The sequence below is a fragment of the Arvicola amphibius genome, chromosome 7 (genome assembly GCF_903992535.2).
Source record: "Arvicola amphibius chromosome 7, mArvAmp1.2, whole genome shotgun sequence".
In the NCBI taxonomy this organism is placed as follows: Eukaryota; Metazoa; Chordata; class Mammalia; order Rodentia; family Cricetidae; genus Arvicola; species Arvicola amphibius.
The window spans coordinates 48,288,271-48,306,427 of NC_052053.1; the positions used below are offsets into that span (position 1 = coordinate 48,288,271).

General features: G+C 52.6%; 1 protein-coding gene and 1 long non-coding RNA gene across 3 annotated transcripts; one reads left to right on the forward strand and one right to left on the reverse strand.

The window, feature by feature from the left end:
- Positions 1-921: 921 nt before the first annotated feature.
- Positions 922-9,698, reverse strand: LOC119818467. 2 transcript variants are annotated; one of them, XR_005286123.1, is made up of 5 exons: positions 8,775-9,698; positions 8,357-8,467; positions 7,971-8,143; positions 7,194-7,280; positions 922-1,371 (listed from the first exon to the last, which is right to left on the reverse strand). It is a non-coding gene; the product is annotated as an uncharacterized LOC119818467 (long non-coding RNA). The 2 variants fall into 2 exon arrangements; XR_005286122.1 differs by having other exon boundaries at positions 7,971-8,467.
- Positions 8,935-16,882, forward strand: Dolpp1 (dolichyldiphosphatase 1). Its single transcript, XM_038335842.1, has 8 exons — positions 8,935-9,140; positions 12,294-12,394; positions 12,590-12,674; positions 12,771-12,870; positions 12,970-13,068; positions 13,490-13,618; positions 13,972-14,061; positions 15,482-16,882. Exons 1-8 carry the CDS (start codon positions 9,065-9,067, stop codon positions 15,516-15,518), a joined length of 717 nt encoding a protein of 238 aa, XP_038191770.1. The 5' UTR covers positions 8,935-9,064; the 3' UTR covers positions 15,519-16,882.
- The last annotated feature ends 1,275 nt before the right edge of the window (positions 16,883-18,157 follow it).

Below are 18,157 nucleotides of genomic sequence, written 5' to 3' on the forward strand. Positions count from 1 at the left end.
CTGATGTGGGCTGTGAACACTCTTGCAGTCGTGTGACAGCATGACAAGGTCTCTGAGTCCCCAAGATGGCAAGGTACAGATGTGAGGTAGGTGACCTGCACCTCTGCATTGCACCCAGCCAGGGTTGAGAAGGTGGCCCAGGTGACCACAGCCCATCAGATCTTCATGTGTCTTCATGGGCATCTGTAGCTGTGAGGAAGCACCATGACGAAAAGCAGTGAGGGCGGGGACCTGGAGGCAGGAGCTGATGCAGAGGCCATTGGTGGATACTCTAGATGCTCCTTACCGGCTTGCTCAGCCTGCCTTTGTATGGAACCAAGAACTACCAGCCCCGGGATGGCCCCACCAACAATGGGCTGGGCCCTTCAAGCCCATCTATCACTAAGAAATGCCCTAACGGCTCACCTACAGCCCCGTCTTATGGAGGCATTTTCTCAGTTGATGATCGCTCATGCTTTTAATCCTAGCACTCAGGCAGACGCAGGAGGGTCTCTGTGGGTTTGAGGCCAGCCTGGTCTACACAGTGAGTTCAGGCCAGCCAGCACTGGGGACTGGGCATGGACTAGATGGCTCAAGCAGGTAAAGTGCTAGCTGTGGGCATTCAGTCCCCAGCACCCGGAAAAGGCAGGCACCGTGGCAGCATAATTGTAACGGGGGTAGAGACGGGAGGATCCTTAGGGCCTTAAAGACCAGCCAGTTTAGCTGAATCACAAATCTGGGTTCAGTGAGCAATCCTGCCTTAAAACAAATCAAGATTGATGATAAAGGAAGACATTAAATATTGACCTTTGGCCTCACATCTCTACAACATGTACACATATACACATAGGGAACTTTTTTTAGAAAGGGTCTCTGTGTAGCCAGAAATTTTTCTTTCTTTTTTTTTTCTTTACTTTTTTATGAGACAGGATCTATGTAGCCCTGAATGTTCTAGTTCTTGCTATGTAGACCAGGTTGATCTTGAACTCGAGGAGATCTGCTTGGCTCTGCATCTTGTGCCACTAAATTCAGCTTAATGGATCTTCTCAAGGACTGAAGGTGTGTGTGTGGCAGAGCACCTGGCCAGCATTCACAGAACCTTGAATTCAATCCCCCAGCACTGCATTCAAAACTAACACCTTTAGTTGGCATTAACATTCGTCCACATTCGCTTTCTGCTTCATCTCCGGGGTATACAGAGCAAGCTTCAGGCATGAACTTTCGTAAGCACTTCAGCCAGCAGATCTTTAAGGCAGTGTTCTGATAGGAGTGTTGGCTTCACAGTTGTCCCTAAAGCCCAGCAATGCTGTTGTGCCCGCACTGGCGCCCTGGCGTGGCATAACTCTAGCCTTATTTGAAAATGATGTGCGTCTGGTCACACAGTTTGCAGTCCTGGGGAAAGGAGAGAGATTTGTCTTGGAGATCAGAAGGGCAAAACCATCTCTGGCTACAGAGTTCAAGCCCAGCCTGAGCTTCAAGAGACCCTGTCTCAAAAAGGGACAGGTGAAGTGTGCACACACTTAGAATCCTAGCACTCAGGTAGAGATGAGGACAATCAGGAGTCCAAGGCCACTCCTGGGCTACAGAATTGTAGGCTTGTCTGGCTCTACATGAGACCCTCTCTCAAAAGGGAGAAGCAGAACAGGGCAGGGGATGTGGCTCAGCTGGTGGAATCGAGCACACAGGAAGCCTGGGTTCAGTCTCGGTAGAGCCACCTAAGCTGGGTATGGTGGCACACGTGTGGGGCTGGCTGTGGAGGTGGGAACAGGAGGGCCATAAGGACAAGGTTATCCTCAGTGCCATAGCAAGTTTAAGGCCAGCTGGGATGCCTGAGAAGTCGTCTCAAATAATGGAAGGATCTGTGCTTGCGCCCCCTCCAGCCCCTCTAGAGTGTAAGCTGTGACATGTCACTCCAGTGCTGGCAAGTAAGAGGGCTTTAAACAAGGCCAATGGTTTAAGCAGTCTTGTTAGGGTGTACTTTGTCCCCCATAAATGAATTTTCTTGAGGGTTTCAGTAAGGGTTACTCCTGTGATATACTTCAGAACATTTCTGTCACTTGTGTGCTCTCTGGACTGCCCCCAGCTCTCTCCTCTCCTTGCTTTTTCTGGACCGTTCCTGAGAATTGGACCTTGTCATAGGTGGTCTTTCAGTTGGTGCTTTCTCTGGTAGAATAATGTTCTTGAGAGTAATTCATTTTGTACTGGGGACCCAGACCTCATGTGTGCTGAGCAGGTACTGTGCCAGTGGAGCTATGCCCACTTCCCTGGTTTGTTGTTTGCTAGATTTATTTTAAAGTGCGTGCGTGCATGCATGCATGCATGCGCACACTTCTAATGCTATGGTGAAGCACCACGACCAAAGCAACTTGGGGAGGAAAAGGTTTATTTGGCTAACACTTCCACATCTTCCATCACTGGAGGAAGTCGGGGCAGGAACCTGGAGGCGGGAGCTGATGCAAAGGCCATGGAGGGTGCCGCTTACTGGCTTGCTCCTCATGGTTTGCTTAACCTGCTTTCTTTTTTTTTTTTTTGGTTTTTTTTTTTTTTTTTTTTTTTTTTTTTTGTTTTTGTTTTTGTTTTTGTTTTTCGAGACAGGGTTTCTCTGTAGCTTTGGAGCCTGTCCTGGAACTAGCTCTTGTAGACCAAGCTGGCCTCGAACTCAGAGATCCGCCTGCCTCTGCCTCCCTAGTGCTGGGATTAAAGGCGTGTGCCACCCCCGCCCGGCTTAACCTGCTTTCTTATAGAACCCAAGTTCACCAGCCTAGGGATGGCACCTGCCACAATGAGCTGGGCCCTCCCACATTGATTATTAATTAAAAAGATGTCCAACAGGTTTGCCTACAACCCTATCTTACGGAGGCCTTTTGGGGGGTTGTGTACTTTTGTTTTTTGAGACAGTTTCTCTTTGTAACCGATCTGGCAGTCCTGGAACTTGCTCTGTAGACCAGGCTGGCCTCAGACTCACAGAGATCCACCTATCTCTGCCTCCCAAGTGCTGGGATTAAAGGTGTGTGCCACCACGGTCCAGCCTGGAAGCATTTTGTTAATCAAAGTTCCCCCTCTCAGATGACTTTAGCTTGTGTCAAGTTGACATAAAACTATCCTGCAAAGTGTGTGTGTATGTGTATGTGTGTGCACGCGCGTGCGTGTGCTGACTCACGCACGAGAGTTCAGGTGCCCACAGAAGAAAGAGGAGTCAGATGCCCCTAGAGCTGGAGTTACAGACTGCTGTGACCTGTTTGATGTGCTAATAAACTCTGAAAGACCAGTACACACCCTTAACCATGGGCCATCTCTCCAGGCCCTGGTTTGGTTTTCTGAGGCAGGGTCTTGCTCTGTGCTGCAAACAGACTTTGAACTCCATCCCCTTGTTCCCTGTGCACCAACCACACCCAGCTGGTGTCTTTAACTTCACAATCTGGCTCCACAGCTTCTGTGGAATTCAGTTCCTTGAGGGCCAGGACAGCACCCAAGCTGACTGCATTCTTTCTTTATCCTGGGGAGTGGCTCCTGTCCTGTCACTGTTAGGGGCTCAAGCATTTCCAAAAATAAATGACCTCCAATCCTGAGGGCAGCTAGCTCTCAGCTGGCTTCGTACATTCTAATTTCAATGTCACCACCCTGCTACTGCCGCCAGAGGATGAGCTAGAGATGACAGCTTCTGTCCTGAGACCTGTGGCTACAGGGATGCCTGGCTCTTGGCCTTGGAAAGGGCTCTGGGGCAGGCAGGCAGCATTTTGGTTCTAAAAAGGCAGGGTGGAACCTGTCAGGCACCAGTCCCCATTGCTCTGTTGCAGGATGTTTGACCACACTGTGAACCCCAAAATTGTGTTGTTTACTGGGAAAACCTGTTTCTAGTTGTGGTGGGGATCAGCCTTAGGACACACTTTTAATCCAAGAGCTCTGTGTTTGAATATTGTAAACAGGATTAAATAAAGTCAACCACCAGTCTAGAGGTGGAGCACGTGGAGGGAGTAGAGGAAGTCAGGAGGACGGCTAGAGACATTCAGTTTGAGGGATTTTGTTTGAGATGGTGTAGGAGAGAGGCCCTTTTTCTGGGATGTCCATGGAGGAGGAAGGTCAGCTGGGTGCTTTCTCTGCCTCTCTGAGTCAGCAGGATTTCACCCTAGCCACTGGCTCCTAAGTTCTTATTGGTAAAATTGAAGGTTTGAGATTTTATATAAAAACAACACTGCTACATAGTGGCCCCGTGCCTGTGGCAGACAGCTGGGGGAATGCACTGAATCCTGCTTCCATCCCTAAACTGGACACGTGAAGATCTGCCTTGCAAGCCAAGCACGGTGGCACGTGCCTGTGATTCCAGCACTGTGGAGGAGGCTCAGTATTTCAAAGCCACCCTGAGTTTAAGTGAGTTCAAGACCAGCCTGGACTACATGAGACCTGGTCAACAAACAAACAGAAACAACTGGAGGGATGGTCCAGTAGTTGAGAGCTGCTTTCCCAGAGGACCTGGATTTGATTCCCAGTATTCATCGGCAACTCACAAGGATCTGTAACTACAGTTCCAGGGAAAATCTGATGCCTTCTTCTGGTCTCCACAGGCATTGCATGCACACAGTATATAGACACACACACAGGCAAAACACCATACATATAAAATAAGAATGAACAAAACAAGCGTTGTCTCTTAGGGTTGCTGTGACTGGCACAAGGGACTAAGGGAGAGCATTTTTTTCTATATTTATCATGTATACAGTGTTCTGAGTGCATGTATGCCTGCAGGCCAGAAGAGGACACCAGATCTCATTATAGATGGTTGTGAGCCCCCATGTGATTGTTCGGAACTGAACTCAGGACCTCTGGAAGAGCAGCCAGTGTTCTTAACCACTGAACCATCTCTCAAGTTCAGGAGAAGCATCTTATGGGATGATCAGAAGGATTTCAGATGCCATTGGTCTAACTCTCTTCTCAGAGGGAGAAGTGGGAGGCAGAGCCCCTCATCTATAGCTGGTCTAACCTTGTCACCTCTGCCATGTCAGGGAACCCGGCAGTGTCTCAGCAACACACTCAGGCACACCAAAGATACCAGTGGGTTTACTGAACTCTCTAGACCCATATGTGAACTTTAGCTCAGCCCACGCTTGAGATGGCTGCCCTGGTCCCACACTTCTTCCAGCAGGTGCAAACCCAAGCATGCCACATGTGTAGCATTAAATGTCACCCAGAGTGACTGCACAGGCCATCCTTCTCTGAGGGAACCTTTTGTTTGTGTGTGTGTGTGTGTGATATAGTTTCTCTGTGTAGCCTTGGTTGTCCTGGAACTTGCTTTGTAGAGCAGGCTAGCCTCGAACTCACAGAGATCCCAGAGATCCACCTACCTCTGCCTGCCAAGTGCTGGGACTAAGGTGTGCACCCCCACTGCCAAGATATCTGGGGGATTCTTACACAATTATGTTAGTTTCTGAAACACAATAACCTATATCCATCTGGTTTCTGAAACTTTCTGTAAGAATGTCATATATGCTCATATATATGGCTGATTTTGCACTCCGACTCCTCCTGCTTTAGCTTCCCAGGTGAAGGGATTATGAGTGTATACCACCAGGCCTAGCATCAAAGTCACATTGACACACAAGTTAGATTTCAGTTTGTATTTTTTTCCTTCTGTTTTTGAGGCAGATTCTCATGTATCCCAAGACCTCACTATGTGGCCTGAGAATGACCTTGAACTCCTCCTGCCTTCTGGGATTACAGGATGCTCCATCTGACCATCCTTTCTTTTTTTGAGACAAAGTCTCACTCTGTAGATCAAGTCTACTTGGACCTTTCTATGCAGCATGGCCTGGAATTCCATCCTCCTTCCTCTGCCTCTCAGGCACTATACTTTTAGGACATGCCAACCAGTTAAATACTTTCATAAAAAATTAGCAAAAGTAGGGGCTGGAGAGATGGCTTAGAGGGTAAGAGCACTGGCTGTTCTTCCAGAGAGATCCTGAGTTCCCAGTAACCACATGGTGGCTCACAAACATCTCTAATGGGATCTGGTGCCCTCTTCTGGTGTGCAGGAATACACTGTATACATAATATATAAATAAATCCTTTAAAAATTAGTAAAAGGGCTGGAGTGATGAAGGAGAGTCATCTGTGTATGTGTTACTTTCATTGGTTAATAAAGAAACTGCCTTGGCCCTTTAATAGGACAGAAAATTAGGTAGGCGGAGTAGACAGAACAGAATTCTGGGAGAGAGAAGGCAGACGCTTCAGGCGTCGCCATAGTCACCATGCTTCTCCTCTCCAAGACAGACGCAGGTTAAGATCTCTCTTGGTAAGCGACCACCTCGTGGTGCTACACAGATTACTACATATGGGTTAAAGCAAGGTGTGAGAATTAGCCAACGAGAGGCTGAAACTAATGGGCCAGGCAGTGTTTAAAAGAATACAAATTCCATGTAATTATTTTGGGTGTAAAGCTAGCTGGGTGGCGGGATGCAGCACCGCTGTTCCATCTACACTGGAGAGATGCTCAGTGGTTAAGAGCACTGACTGTTCTTCCAGAGGTCCTAAGTTCAATTCCCAGCAACCACAAACCACATGGTGGTTCACAGCCATCTATAATGAGACCTGGCGCCCCCTTCTGGCTTGCGGGCACATATGGAAGGACTGTTGCACACATAATAAATAAATAAATAAATAAATAAATAAATAAATTTTAAGATCAGCAAAATTGGGGCTGGAGAGATGGCTCAGTGGTTAAGAGTATTGCCTGCTCTTCCAAAGGTCCTGAGTTCAATGCCCAGCAACCACATGGTGGCTCACAACCATCTGTAATGAGGTCTAGTGCCCTCTTCTGGCCTGCAGACATACACACAGATAGAATATTGTATACGTAATAAATAAAATATTTTAAAAAATTAGCAAAAGCAAGCTGGGTGTGGTGGCACATACCTTTAGCTTCAACACTTGAGAGGCAGAGGCAGGCAGGTCTCCGAGTTCAAGATCAGCCTACATATCATCTACATAATGAGTTTGAGTTCTAGGCCAGCCAAGATTACATAGTAAAGACCCTGCCTTTAAAAAGGAAGGAAGGAAGAAAAAAAAGCAAAGCAACTTACCTAGAGTTCCCTATCTTCAGCACCATGCCAGCCCTCAGCGCCTCAGGGGTCCAGCTTACCTCCCCCAGCATCCTGGTTCTTCTGCACAGCCAGGCTGGGCCACAAGACAATGATATGTGCTCTCTTCTGCCAGAAACTCACCCCATACTTCTTCACACTTCTTCAGTTCCTCACTCGTCACTTCCTCAGGACTGCTCTCCCTGTGTGTCAGCGGCTGCCTCTGTGGGCCTGTGGATGAGGGGCTAGGCAGCCTGATCGCCCACGGCTGCCCTGTCTCAGAGAACTATTCTAGGAAGCCCATGGCCATTCTTCACACCTCTTTCTCTCAGAGGCTAAAAATGGCAGCGCCTGAGAGCGCTAAGGGCAGGTGACAAAGAGGTGAGGCCAGCTGACCCAGACAAGTTCAGGCTGGGCTGTGGAGGTGGAGGGGAAGCTGAAACAGCTGGGGGCAGGGGTTTCCTGATCTCAGGCTGGATTCTGGGTCCCCAACAAGTCCCCAGCCTACTCAGACTAACCTCGGGCCTGGCTTCTGCAGTCTGCCAAACTATAGCACTCTAGCTAATGACCGCTTTGCTTTATTCCCACTCCACCTCCCAAGTACCATCTTATTTATTGAATATTTTTTCTAGGTCATCTATCAGGTACTCGTACTATGACATTTATCAAATACACAACAGGTCTGTCTGGGTTGGGCCAGGTTTTGGATGTACGTTGCCTATTTTTTTTTCAGGTGGAGTTGCAATCACTTGTATCAGAAACCCAAGAACATAGACCATGGAGGCCAAGGCCTCCAACCCAGATCTACTGGGTTGACCAAGGCCCCAGACAGATCCAGGAACCTGCCTTTTTATTGAACGTGCTGAGATGCTCAGGTCAGGGAACCGTTGTCTTCTGGCAGACAGACGAGAAAATAATTACCGTGTCGTGTAATGCAGCCAGAGATGAGGCAGGCAAAGCCGGTTCAACTGTTGGAGAGCACTGGAGACTCCCTCTGGTTTTTTGTTTGTTTGTTTTTTGAGGCAGTCCACAGTAGTCTCAAATTCACAGAGATCTTCTGGCTTCTCTTTACCTTGGGAACCTGTAAGTATGAACTGACAAGCCAGATTGAGCCAGGAAATGGGGCAGGAGTGTGTGTGCCCATCCCAAGTAGAGGAATGGCTTAGGTAAAGGCTTGGAGACAGGATAACTGGCCTAGACTGTGGGTGGGAGGTGTGGCTGCTTCCTCAAGAATGTTTTGGGAAAACAGAGAAGGGTACATGGAACATCTGGACTTACTAAAAATATTCCCAAGTTGCCTTACTTACTACGTAGCGTAATTGATGGAACCAGTAGCATTCCATCTAAGACACCTCGTATGTGCTCCGTCCCAGGAGTTAACAAAAAGGCTCCTTTGCAGAACTGTGCCTCCTGTATGTCTGTAAAAGGCAGAAAAACTTCGCTCTAGGTCTTTGGCCTCAGTTTACGTTTATGGACTGAAATGGTGAGGCAAAACAATGCTAAGATAAGCCTGGGCTTCACAGTGACACACTCATTTTTGTTTTCAAAATGGGTCGATTCAGACCCGGTGGTGCTGAGGCTCCCTTTCCATCAGGATCAGGGTTGCGCAAAGCCTTTACTCTGGGAGCAGGTGCCAGCAGAACCAAAGCTCCCACCAAAGTACAACACGCCCCCCGAGATAGCGCCTGATTGGCTAGTCCTATGCACACTCCGACCCAGGCTTACCTTTTGATTGGCTGTTCTGCACTCTGTCCTGCGATGGACCCCTCCGTTCTCCTGATTGGCTAGAAAACTACCTTCGCTCGCCCAGGATTGGACACTGGCAAAGCTGCGAGGGTACCCACTCTCTGATTCGCCGCGCGGCTCAGCCTCACGGCCTGCACCCTGAATGGCTGCGCCACTACCTGCAATCGGCCTCGGATTGGGTGCGTGGCGCCTCCCCGGCGTGATAGGTCAGGACCACCGCCCCCCTTGCTCCCCATTGGTTGCTTGGCCAAGCCCGGTCTCCGGGTAAGATGGCAGCGGACGGACAGTGCTCGCTCCCCGCTTCATGGCTGCCGGTGACCCTCACCCACGTCGAATACCCTGCAGGTAAGAAGCGGCCCCGGGCCCGAGGACGATCTCCGGGAGCCGGCGCCTCAGACCGGGGCGCTCTAGCCCGCGTGGGCCGGCCTGCGGGCGCAGGAGGACCGCGATGGGAACTGTCAAACAGCGAGCCATGGAGGGGCTCGGCCGGCGCGCGCGCCGCGCAGGCGCAGTGAAGCGGCGATGAGCTGGGCGAAATTGTGAGCGCCTGGCTTGTGCACTCTGCGGCTGCGCGGCCAAGTCGCTCTCCGGGGTCCCGGGGTGCTAGTGGACTGTCCTGGGCCAGAGGTCTGGGTGGGGCGGGCAAGGATCTGGTCCTGGACCTTGTCCCTTGTGCCCCGCCCTCTCCTGAGCCTGAGAGGCCGCACTCCTGCTCGGGCGTGCAGGGAGTTGCCAGTTTCCTTCACTGTGCTGAGGGCTGCTTGCTGGAGAAAGCTCGCTGGTTCAGGGAGCCTACAAAACTAGGCCAGGTTTGGGAGGGTTTTTGGCTCCACGCCCTGAGCAGCGGGGCAGAGGCTAGCCACCCAGGGGCCACAGAGCCTCCGGAGCTTGACTTGTCTGAGCTTCCATCCGACACGCCTCTGGGAGTGCCCGCCTCTCTGGTGGGAAGGTCCATTAGCCACGGTTCTGAAGTTCCGGCTCCGTAGAGAGTGGTACAGAGCTTAGGCCTTGGCTGAGACGTTTCCCTCGGGGGGGTGGGGGGCGGAGGCACCACCACAACGGTCACCTCATCTTCTAAGTGGCTCAAGAACAGTGTCTCCTTTCTGTAATGCCGTGTGACTCAAATGAGAGGTGCTGGCACAGGGCCTAGCCTGTTCGCTGTGGCGAGCACTCAGTAAATTACCTGTAGTTGCTATCTAGCTTGGTAGCACCTTCCCTGGATAGATGTTGGTTGCTGAGCAGCTGGGGGCCCCTTGCCGACCTCCGACTGTTGGGGAAGGGAGAGCACAGGGCCACAGGCAGGGAGAACTTTGTCTCTGGGTGTGCTGGCTATACTTAAGGTGTGGCAGTTCCACCCAGGGTCAGGCCTGTTCACCATCCATCCATCCACTCATTCATTCATTCTGCATCGCCTCGCATCTCCCAAGGGCTAGGCCTTGAGCCAGCTCTGGGTTTGGAATGGCGAAGGCCTTGCACTCCTGCTCTGTGGAAAGTCTCTGCTCTAGAGGAGGGAAACCAGGCCTGGAGAAGGGGAGAGACTTGGCTGAGGCCTCCACACCTTCCTGACTTTCCCTCCCTGGCTTCAGAGTAGCTTCTTGGAGGGCTCATGACCTTACAGGTGAGAAGGCAGCTGCCAATGGGAACACCATGCCATGTGCAGGACTTGTGTGATACCCCTGGTTGAGCCTGGCGCATCTGTTGAAGTCCAGCCCCCGGACACCCCTGGGAACCCCTGCTCTACATACCCATCCCTCTATATACTGAACACGCTCCCTTTACCTGTTTAATGTGGTGTCTGATCCCCGTGGGGTGTCAGACATTGCTCCACTCAGAGGATAGTGGGTGCAGAGATGTGGTCACTACCCTCATGAGACCTAAGTATAAGCGTGCAGAGGGAGGCATCCACCCCACAGCTACCAATCCTAACTAGTGGGCTCATGAGCCCAGTCGCAGGCCTGCCTCAGGCTGAGGGCTTTGTGGGATCTGGGGCTGTGCTGGGTCTTTGCTTGGTTTGTTGAGTTCCCCTAGGCCACAGCCCAGGTGGAGGAGCCCACGTGTGCATGGGTGCAGAAGTAGGACAGCACAGTGTGCTCGGGGACCTGGAGTTCCGTCCCCGCAACTGGAGCAGAGGCTGGGGGGAAATGGGCCAGGACTGTGCAGAGCCCAGTAGACGGGGCCTAAGAAAACGCTTCCCGAGGACAGGGGAGGGGTGTGGATCAGAGAGAGCTGAGGCCAGGGTCCCTAGCAGTGGGTACAGGGGAGCCCGAAGGTCTTGCTTGCTGTAAGGCAACCTGAGGATTTGGTCAGAGGTTCAGGGGCCCTTGCCATGCCCTGTTCTCATGGCCCAGCCATTACCATTTGAGTTGTGAGTGTCTGAACCTCAGGCCTGGGGAGACATGGGCTCAGAGAAGGGTGGGCACTTCCCTAGTATTCCCTAGTGGGACCATGGCAACATGAGCCTTTGAACCTGGATTACTGGCCAACTCTAAGTCAGGTAAGGAATATGTGCATCTATCTCTTAAGGCCTGGAATCTTCTCTCTGTCCTCTGTGGGAACCTGCCTGCTTGTATAAGGCCAGGCTGCTATGGGCCACTTCCCATACTGGGTTCCCCCAGCCTCTGTGAGCCCCACTGTGGAGTGCCCCGTGTGCCAGAGACGATACTAGGCATGTTTACATCGCTGCTTCACAGCTGTGGGGAAGATGCCTCCTCCACACACACACACAGGAGAGACTGTGGTGGTCTAGGGAGGTAAAGTCCTTACCTGAGTTCCTGCAAGCAGCTCAGACTGCTAAAGGAAGTGAACGACGTGAACGACGGTTCCTTAGTCAGCCATTTTGCCTCCACAGTGAGTGGCCTTTGGAGCCTTGCCTGTGAGCAAGGGACCATGACTGTACTCTTAGCATCAGCCTCTGTCTCTCAGAGAGGCCAGCAGTCCTCACCTGGTCCATCCAGTCTTTAGCAGGAGTGGAAAAACCAATACTGCGGCGAGGCTCTGAGAATCTACTGTCTTTGTGGGTGGCCACTTTGAGCTGGCCCCACTGGAGTCTCCTGAGTGGCTCTCTCTGTATCTGGTGTCTGGAAGAGCACAGACTTCTCCAGAAGACCCAGCCCCAGATGCAGCCCAGATATGTGCAGCATGTCGGACCTTGGGGTTCAGACTCCCCCTCTGACAGAGCGATGTGTACGGTCTCTAGACCAGGTCAGAGACTGGGGTGACCCAGGTCCCACCTCTCAGGTTATGCTCCTTGAGCAAGGCACATAGCCATGCTGAGATTTAGTTCCTTCTGTAAAATGGGGGCAAAGAGGCACCTTCTCAAAACTCATGGTGTGTGGGCTCTCCTGGTTGGTGATGCACCCCTTCCATCAACCAGGTGTCCATGGCTGTGGCCCTGCACTCTGGGACCTCCTCTTTTATTTAGGCCCTGCTGACTTTCAGAGAACTGACTCCTCTTCTGATACCCATTCTCTGTCTCATCCGGTCCCTCTGTCTCTACAGGTGATCTCTTTGGCCACATCCTGGCCTACCTGAGCCTCAGCCCTATCTTCATTATTGTTGGTTTTTTGACCCTCATCATATTCAAGCGGGAGCTACACACGGTGAGTTCCGGCCCCACCCTCTTTCAGTCTTGCCCAGAACCCTCTTTTGGTCTGCAAAGGTTATAGGGTCTCCTAGTTGGGTCCAGACTGTTTACTCATGGTTTGGGCTGTCCAGTCAGAGGCCATTATCATGGGGATTGGGTGGCAGCCAGAAGATATGCAGAGGCCCGACTGAGTGCCCATTTTTCCCAGCAGATTTCATTCCTCGGGGGCCTGGGACTCAATGAAGGCGTTAACTGGCTGATCAAACACGTCATCCAGGAGCCTCGGCCCTGTGGAGGTAGGGCTGGGACTTCGAGGACCCAGGGCTTCACGTTGGACATTATGAGGAAGCCCATGTCCTCCCATGATGCCCTGTTCTTTTCTTCTCCTCCAGGCCCACACACAGCAGTGGGCACTAAGTACGGGATGCCCTCCAGCCACTCCCAGTTTATGTGGTTCTTCTCTGTCTATTCCTTCCTGTTCCTGTATTTAAGGTGAGCTTCTTGCCCCCACTCCTACCCCTGCCCAGGGGCTGTTGGGTTGCCCTTGTTCAGGCTGTGGGCTGAGGCTGTCTGATGTACCTCTTTTTCCAGAATGCACCAGACAAATAACGCCAGGTTCTTGGACTTGCTGTGGAGGCACCTGCTCTCCCTGGGGCTCCTCACTGCAGCCTTTCTCGTCTCCTATAGCAGGTATGAAGGGAGGAGCCCCATCTTGCAGCCTGCCCACTGGGGTCCTGCTAGGATTTTGGTCTCTTTTGAACAGTCTCTGTGGCCCTCGGGCCCAGAGGCTTCGGCTGCCCTGACTAACAGCAGGGTAAGCCCACGATCACAACAGCAGCTTCTTGTATTAGCCATTTGTTCCAGCTTCCAGGTAGGGTGGGGGTAGGAGGGGTGCACGCTTGCAGACAGACTCCAGTTTAAGAACTGGCCAGGAAGGAGGCAGGAGGAGCACGGGCTGCTCCTGCGTCCCTGCTGCCCTCTGGAAGTGCCTCTTCCTTTTGAGTCTTCACATCTGCACACCCAGGGGCCGAGGAACTGGCCCTCGGGCAGGGGGATTGTGCAAGCCCATCCCTGATTGGTTCTCATGAATTTCCCTCTGGCCTTGTCATAGGGTCTATCTTCTGTACCACACCTGGAGCCAGGTACTCTATGGGGGTATTGCTGGAAGCCTCATGGCCATCGCTTGGTTCATCTTCACCCAAGAAGTTCTCACCCCACTGTTCCCCAGGATAGCAGCCTGGTAACCAATTCCCCATCCCTTCCCAGCACCTTGTCCCTGCCCCTCCTGCAGGTGTGACCATCTTTGGAGAGCCTGGTGTCCAGGATGGCCCAGTGCCTGGACCTCTGGTGGCATGAGCTGTAGCACCCACTCTCCTGCTGTCGCCTCCCCCAGGGGCTTCTGGGCCTCTCAGGCTCAGCAGCCAGAGTGCCATCATCTGTCCTTGCTTCTGCACTTAGAGACTCAGGAGGCAGCAAGAGTCTCATGGAGCAGTGGAGGAGGCTGGAGGGCTCCAGGAACTGTTGGGATATCTGGCTTGGTGGTAGGCTTATGCCCTCACCATGGCCCTGGCTTTTGGGTATCTGTCTCTCCAGGCCCATCTCCGAGTTTTTACTCATCCGGGACACGAGCCTCATTCCCAATGTGCTCTGGTTTGAGTACACAGTAACCAGGGCAGAAGCCAGGTGAGTTCAGGGGACAGTAGTCACTCCACACTGTCCTCCATTTGGAAGGTTCCTCCAAAGCTAGATACTTGCTTCCATTCTGACCCAGAATTCCTCTATGCTCCATTTTTTCAGATGGAAAAAGTGAGGCCCAGAGAGAAGGGAGTCCCTTGCCTGGGCTCTGTCTGTGAGTGGGTGGGAGAGTTGGCTACGCTCGCCCAATGTGAGCGCTCACCCTCCACAGCACAGATACAGAGCTGGGCCTTGGGGTTTTCAGGGCACACGAGTATGGCCGTCCTAGAATTCTCTAGCTTTCTGTTAGCTGGGTAGGCTGAGGTACACTGGGCCATCTCGAAGCTGAGTACAAGTCAGGGCAAAGCTGGACTTCGGTGTCTCCTGACTCATCCTCTTCTACTTAACTCTTCCCCAGTCTGGGGTGGAGCTCTTCAAGGGTTGGGGAGGCCAGCTGCTCCCTAAACTCTGAGCAGAGCTGAGGCAGGTCAGGCTCCAGAGGATGCCACTGGGCAGTGCGGGCAGTGTGGGTGTCTGGCAGCTAGGAGAAGTGTTAGGACATCAAGGTCCGCATTATCCTAATGAGCTTGAGGGCAAAGCCTGGGATCCATGAGGAAAGGAGATTTGAGGGTTAGGGCAGAGCAATCCCATTAGTGACAGAAAGGCCCCAGATGCCTCAGGCTCAGCTCCCCACCTGGCTCCAGAGTAACCAGCCCTGCCCGGCCCTGCTCAGGCAGCTACTACCTGCCTTCATCCTCCGCTCTCCCTAGCACCTGCTCCGTGTCAGGCTATGTGCAGGGGCTGAGCACAGTGAGACAGCCATGTTCCCACCCTCCTGGTGGTCAAAGTAGCAGGGATCCGTGAGGATGGAAGGACCGGGGCCACATCACACCAGGGCCCTGTGGGCCACAGTTAACTTTCTAGTTGTGCAGGTACCTTACATGAGCACTGTTACTTCTGAGCCTCAGCTAGCCCCTCTAGAGCACAGTGGTGATTCTTCCTGTGTCCCTCCAAGTAGATGCTTCCTCCCAGGCAGCCCCCTTGAGTATACCTTCCTCTGCTTGCATATCCACCTCCAGAAGAGTATGCCACCTTTTTGTAGCTGCTTTGGGGGTAGCAGCAGAACTCCCCACAAGTAGACCCAGACAAATATCACTGGCCTTTCTCGTCTTGACCCAGCCCTATCTTGCCATCCCCTTACTCAATTCCTGAGTTCCAAACCTGGGCCATCGCGCTACAGCCCAACCTAATGCTGGCCCTCTTCAGGTTCCAGCCCATGGCAGGAGCTCTGATTGGCCTGGCCCTGGCCAGGGTGGGTATGGTTGGGCATTGGCCTGTCTCATTGAGACTGAGCAGGGAGAGAGAATAGCTGTGGGGCTTGCCACTCAATACCAGGCATCCCCACATCTAAGCCAGCTCCATTTTGCAGGAACAGACAACGCAAGCTGGGAACAAAATTGCAGTGACTGGTGGGTGTGGCTGGGTCAAGCCTCCGAATCTGGCCTGTACCATGCCTTGCATGACGGACGGACATGATGGACGGAGGGGTGAAGCAGAGACCGCTACAGACCCAAGTCACCAAGTGGAGCCTTTTTCTTTCTTACTTTAATTTTAATGGACATGGTAGACCAAAGGGCTGAGTCAGGCCCTCAGCGAGGACCCTGGGAGGGCCTGCTCTCTGTGGGCCACACGGCCAGAGACCCTGGCTCTGCTGCTGTCCGCTCCTGACTGGGTGGAGAGTGCTCTTGGCATGGGCCTGGGTTGGCTAGAGCACGGGGGCTCGGCCCTCTGGTCTTGAGACAGGAGCTCCAGGTGGCGGAGTGCACACTATTTATTTTTTGGGATTATGGAGTCTGGGCTGAAGAGGCTGCTCTGCAGTGGCTGCCCTGTGTACAAAGGGGCTCAGGTCAGCTCCCAGGCGGTGTCCTGAGCCACAGGTTGGACAGCCTGCCTCCTGTTGGACCTGAGTGGGGCCCTGGGGCCTGGAGCCCATGAGTGAGCATCCTCTGCTCTCCCTGCCACCATTGCCATTCCAGAACCTTGTCAGTGTTTCCTTGTCTGGGGGCAGGGCCCAGAGTGAGCACCCGGCTGTCGGCTGCTGTCATTGTGTTCTTCCCTACATCAACCCAACTTCACAAGGGCTTTCTCTGGTCCTCTGTCCCCAAGACAGTAATCCCTTCCTGACAAGAGAGCCTGCACATATGGGTAAGCACACCCAAGCGTTTACAGCTCCTTCTGTCTGGCCGTCCAGTAGCATCTGTCTTCATTCCCACTTGAACAAAACAGGAACCAGGAGCTAGGATTCTGGCAGTATGGCCGTGCTGACACCCTCCCCCATCAGCTGCCCTGTGTGCTCTGGATTTCTCCCTGTCCTTCTGGCCTGCTCTGGAGGCCAGAAACCTGCGTGGGTTGACCCTGGAGGCTGCCTGGGTGTGGGCTCTCTGATCCCCACCTGCCCAGCTGCAAGGGGTCCCTCTTTGGGCCTCTCTCTGAGTTGCCCTGCCACGGTTGTGGAGATGCTCCCAGAACTGAAGCAGCCCCTGGGGACTGTGTTTAACTCCCCCCTCCCCTTTCCTTTTGGAGGTTCCTAACCTGCTGCTGAAGCACAAGTTTTTGGTGCTTTCCTTTCGTGTTTGTTAAAGGCTGTGTCCGAGCCCGAGATGCCAGGGCCAGGGCTGGTTTCTGGGGAGGGAGGTCAGTCACATTCCCTCTCCTTCCCCTAGGATTTTTATTTTTTACTTTTTGCCTGAGACAAGCCAAGTGTGAGGTGGTTTAAGAAAATAAATGAAATTGTTTACTATTGTTTTAAAATAAAATCTGAAACTCTGGAGACTGAGTACACATTAACTGAGCTCATGGGGGGTGGGGGGGGCTGGGACAGCTGGGGCCCGGGTGGCCCTTTGGGACAGGGATGTGGTAAGGCCCTGAAGCCATAACCATTTCCAGGATACTCAGTTCCCTCTAGCCCCGAAAGTGAGGGTTTGAATGGCCTCAATACCTGCCACAGGGGCTTGCCAGCCTCTGGTGCCTATGCCACTGCAGTCTGTCACCCAGAATAAACATGCCTGTGTTCCCGTCAGACACTCTCCCTGCCTGGTATAGGCTAGCCCTGACCAGGTGTTCTTCCACAGAACAGTCTTAAGGGCTGGGGAGTATCTGCCCTTCACAGCGGTTTCACGGTCAGCATCGCTTGTGCTGTCTGCTTCAGTGTGTACAGGTGGCCAGACGCCTTGCAGTGAGCACAGGCTGCCCTGAAGCAGGTGGTTTCCTTTCCTGGCAGGTTATGCCAAGGTGCACAGCCACACCCTGTGGGTGAGGGGGAATGGGAGGTCACCATGGTCCTCACATGGTGGGGGAGGGTAGGATCTTAACAATTAGGACTTCTGACTAGTAGTGACCCCAGGAGAAAGGATGTATCTTGGACTTGAAATTATTGTCACAGTCTTTAAGTTACAGTGAGCCCTGCCTGGGCTTCAGCTCTTCTCTGGGGCCACACCCAGACAGCTCCTTTCTGCACACCTGCTGCCCTGGGACAGCTCATGGGTGTGGTGTGAGACTGGGCTGAGTAGAGACCTTTAGTTGTGCCATTTAGTAGCACAGTGACATTAGCTCCTCTGAGCAGGTTTCACGGGAAAACTGGTACATGCCACAGGTCAGGTGACACACAGGTCAGTCAGACCATGAAGCACTTTCTTCACAGATGTGACAGCCTCCCAGCCCTGCATTCCAAACACATGTGTACCCAGGGTCTTGGGCAGGATATATGTACCCTCTAGCAGGTATCAGGGTTGGGGACAATACATGGCTCTGATCTGGTGGCGGATTCCCTAGGCTTCCTCCAATAAGCATTTGCCTCCAATGATTGGGACCCTGCTTCACTAGCTCTCCTGATGAGTTCAGAGCAGAGCAGCTGAACTGGCTTTTAGGTCCGTAGCACCCCACTAGCTATGGGCTTGAGAAGCCAAGAGGAGGGTGCTGTAGAAATAGACCCACTAGGGTCTGGCACCATCCCTGGCTTGGCACCAAAGTTGAGCCCAGTGAGGACTTCTCTTGGTTTCCATCGGAGCATACTGGCCCACTGGCTAATTGGACAGCAGCTCTCAGA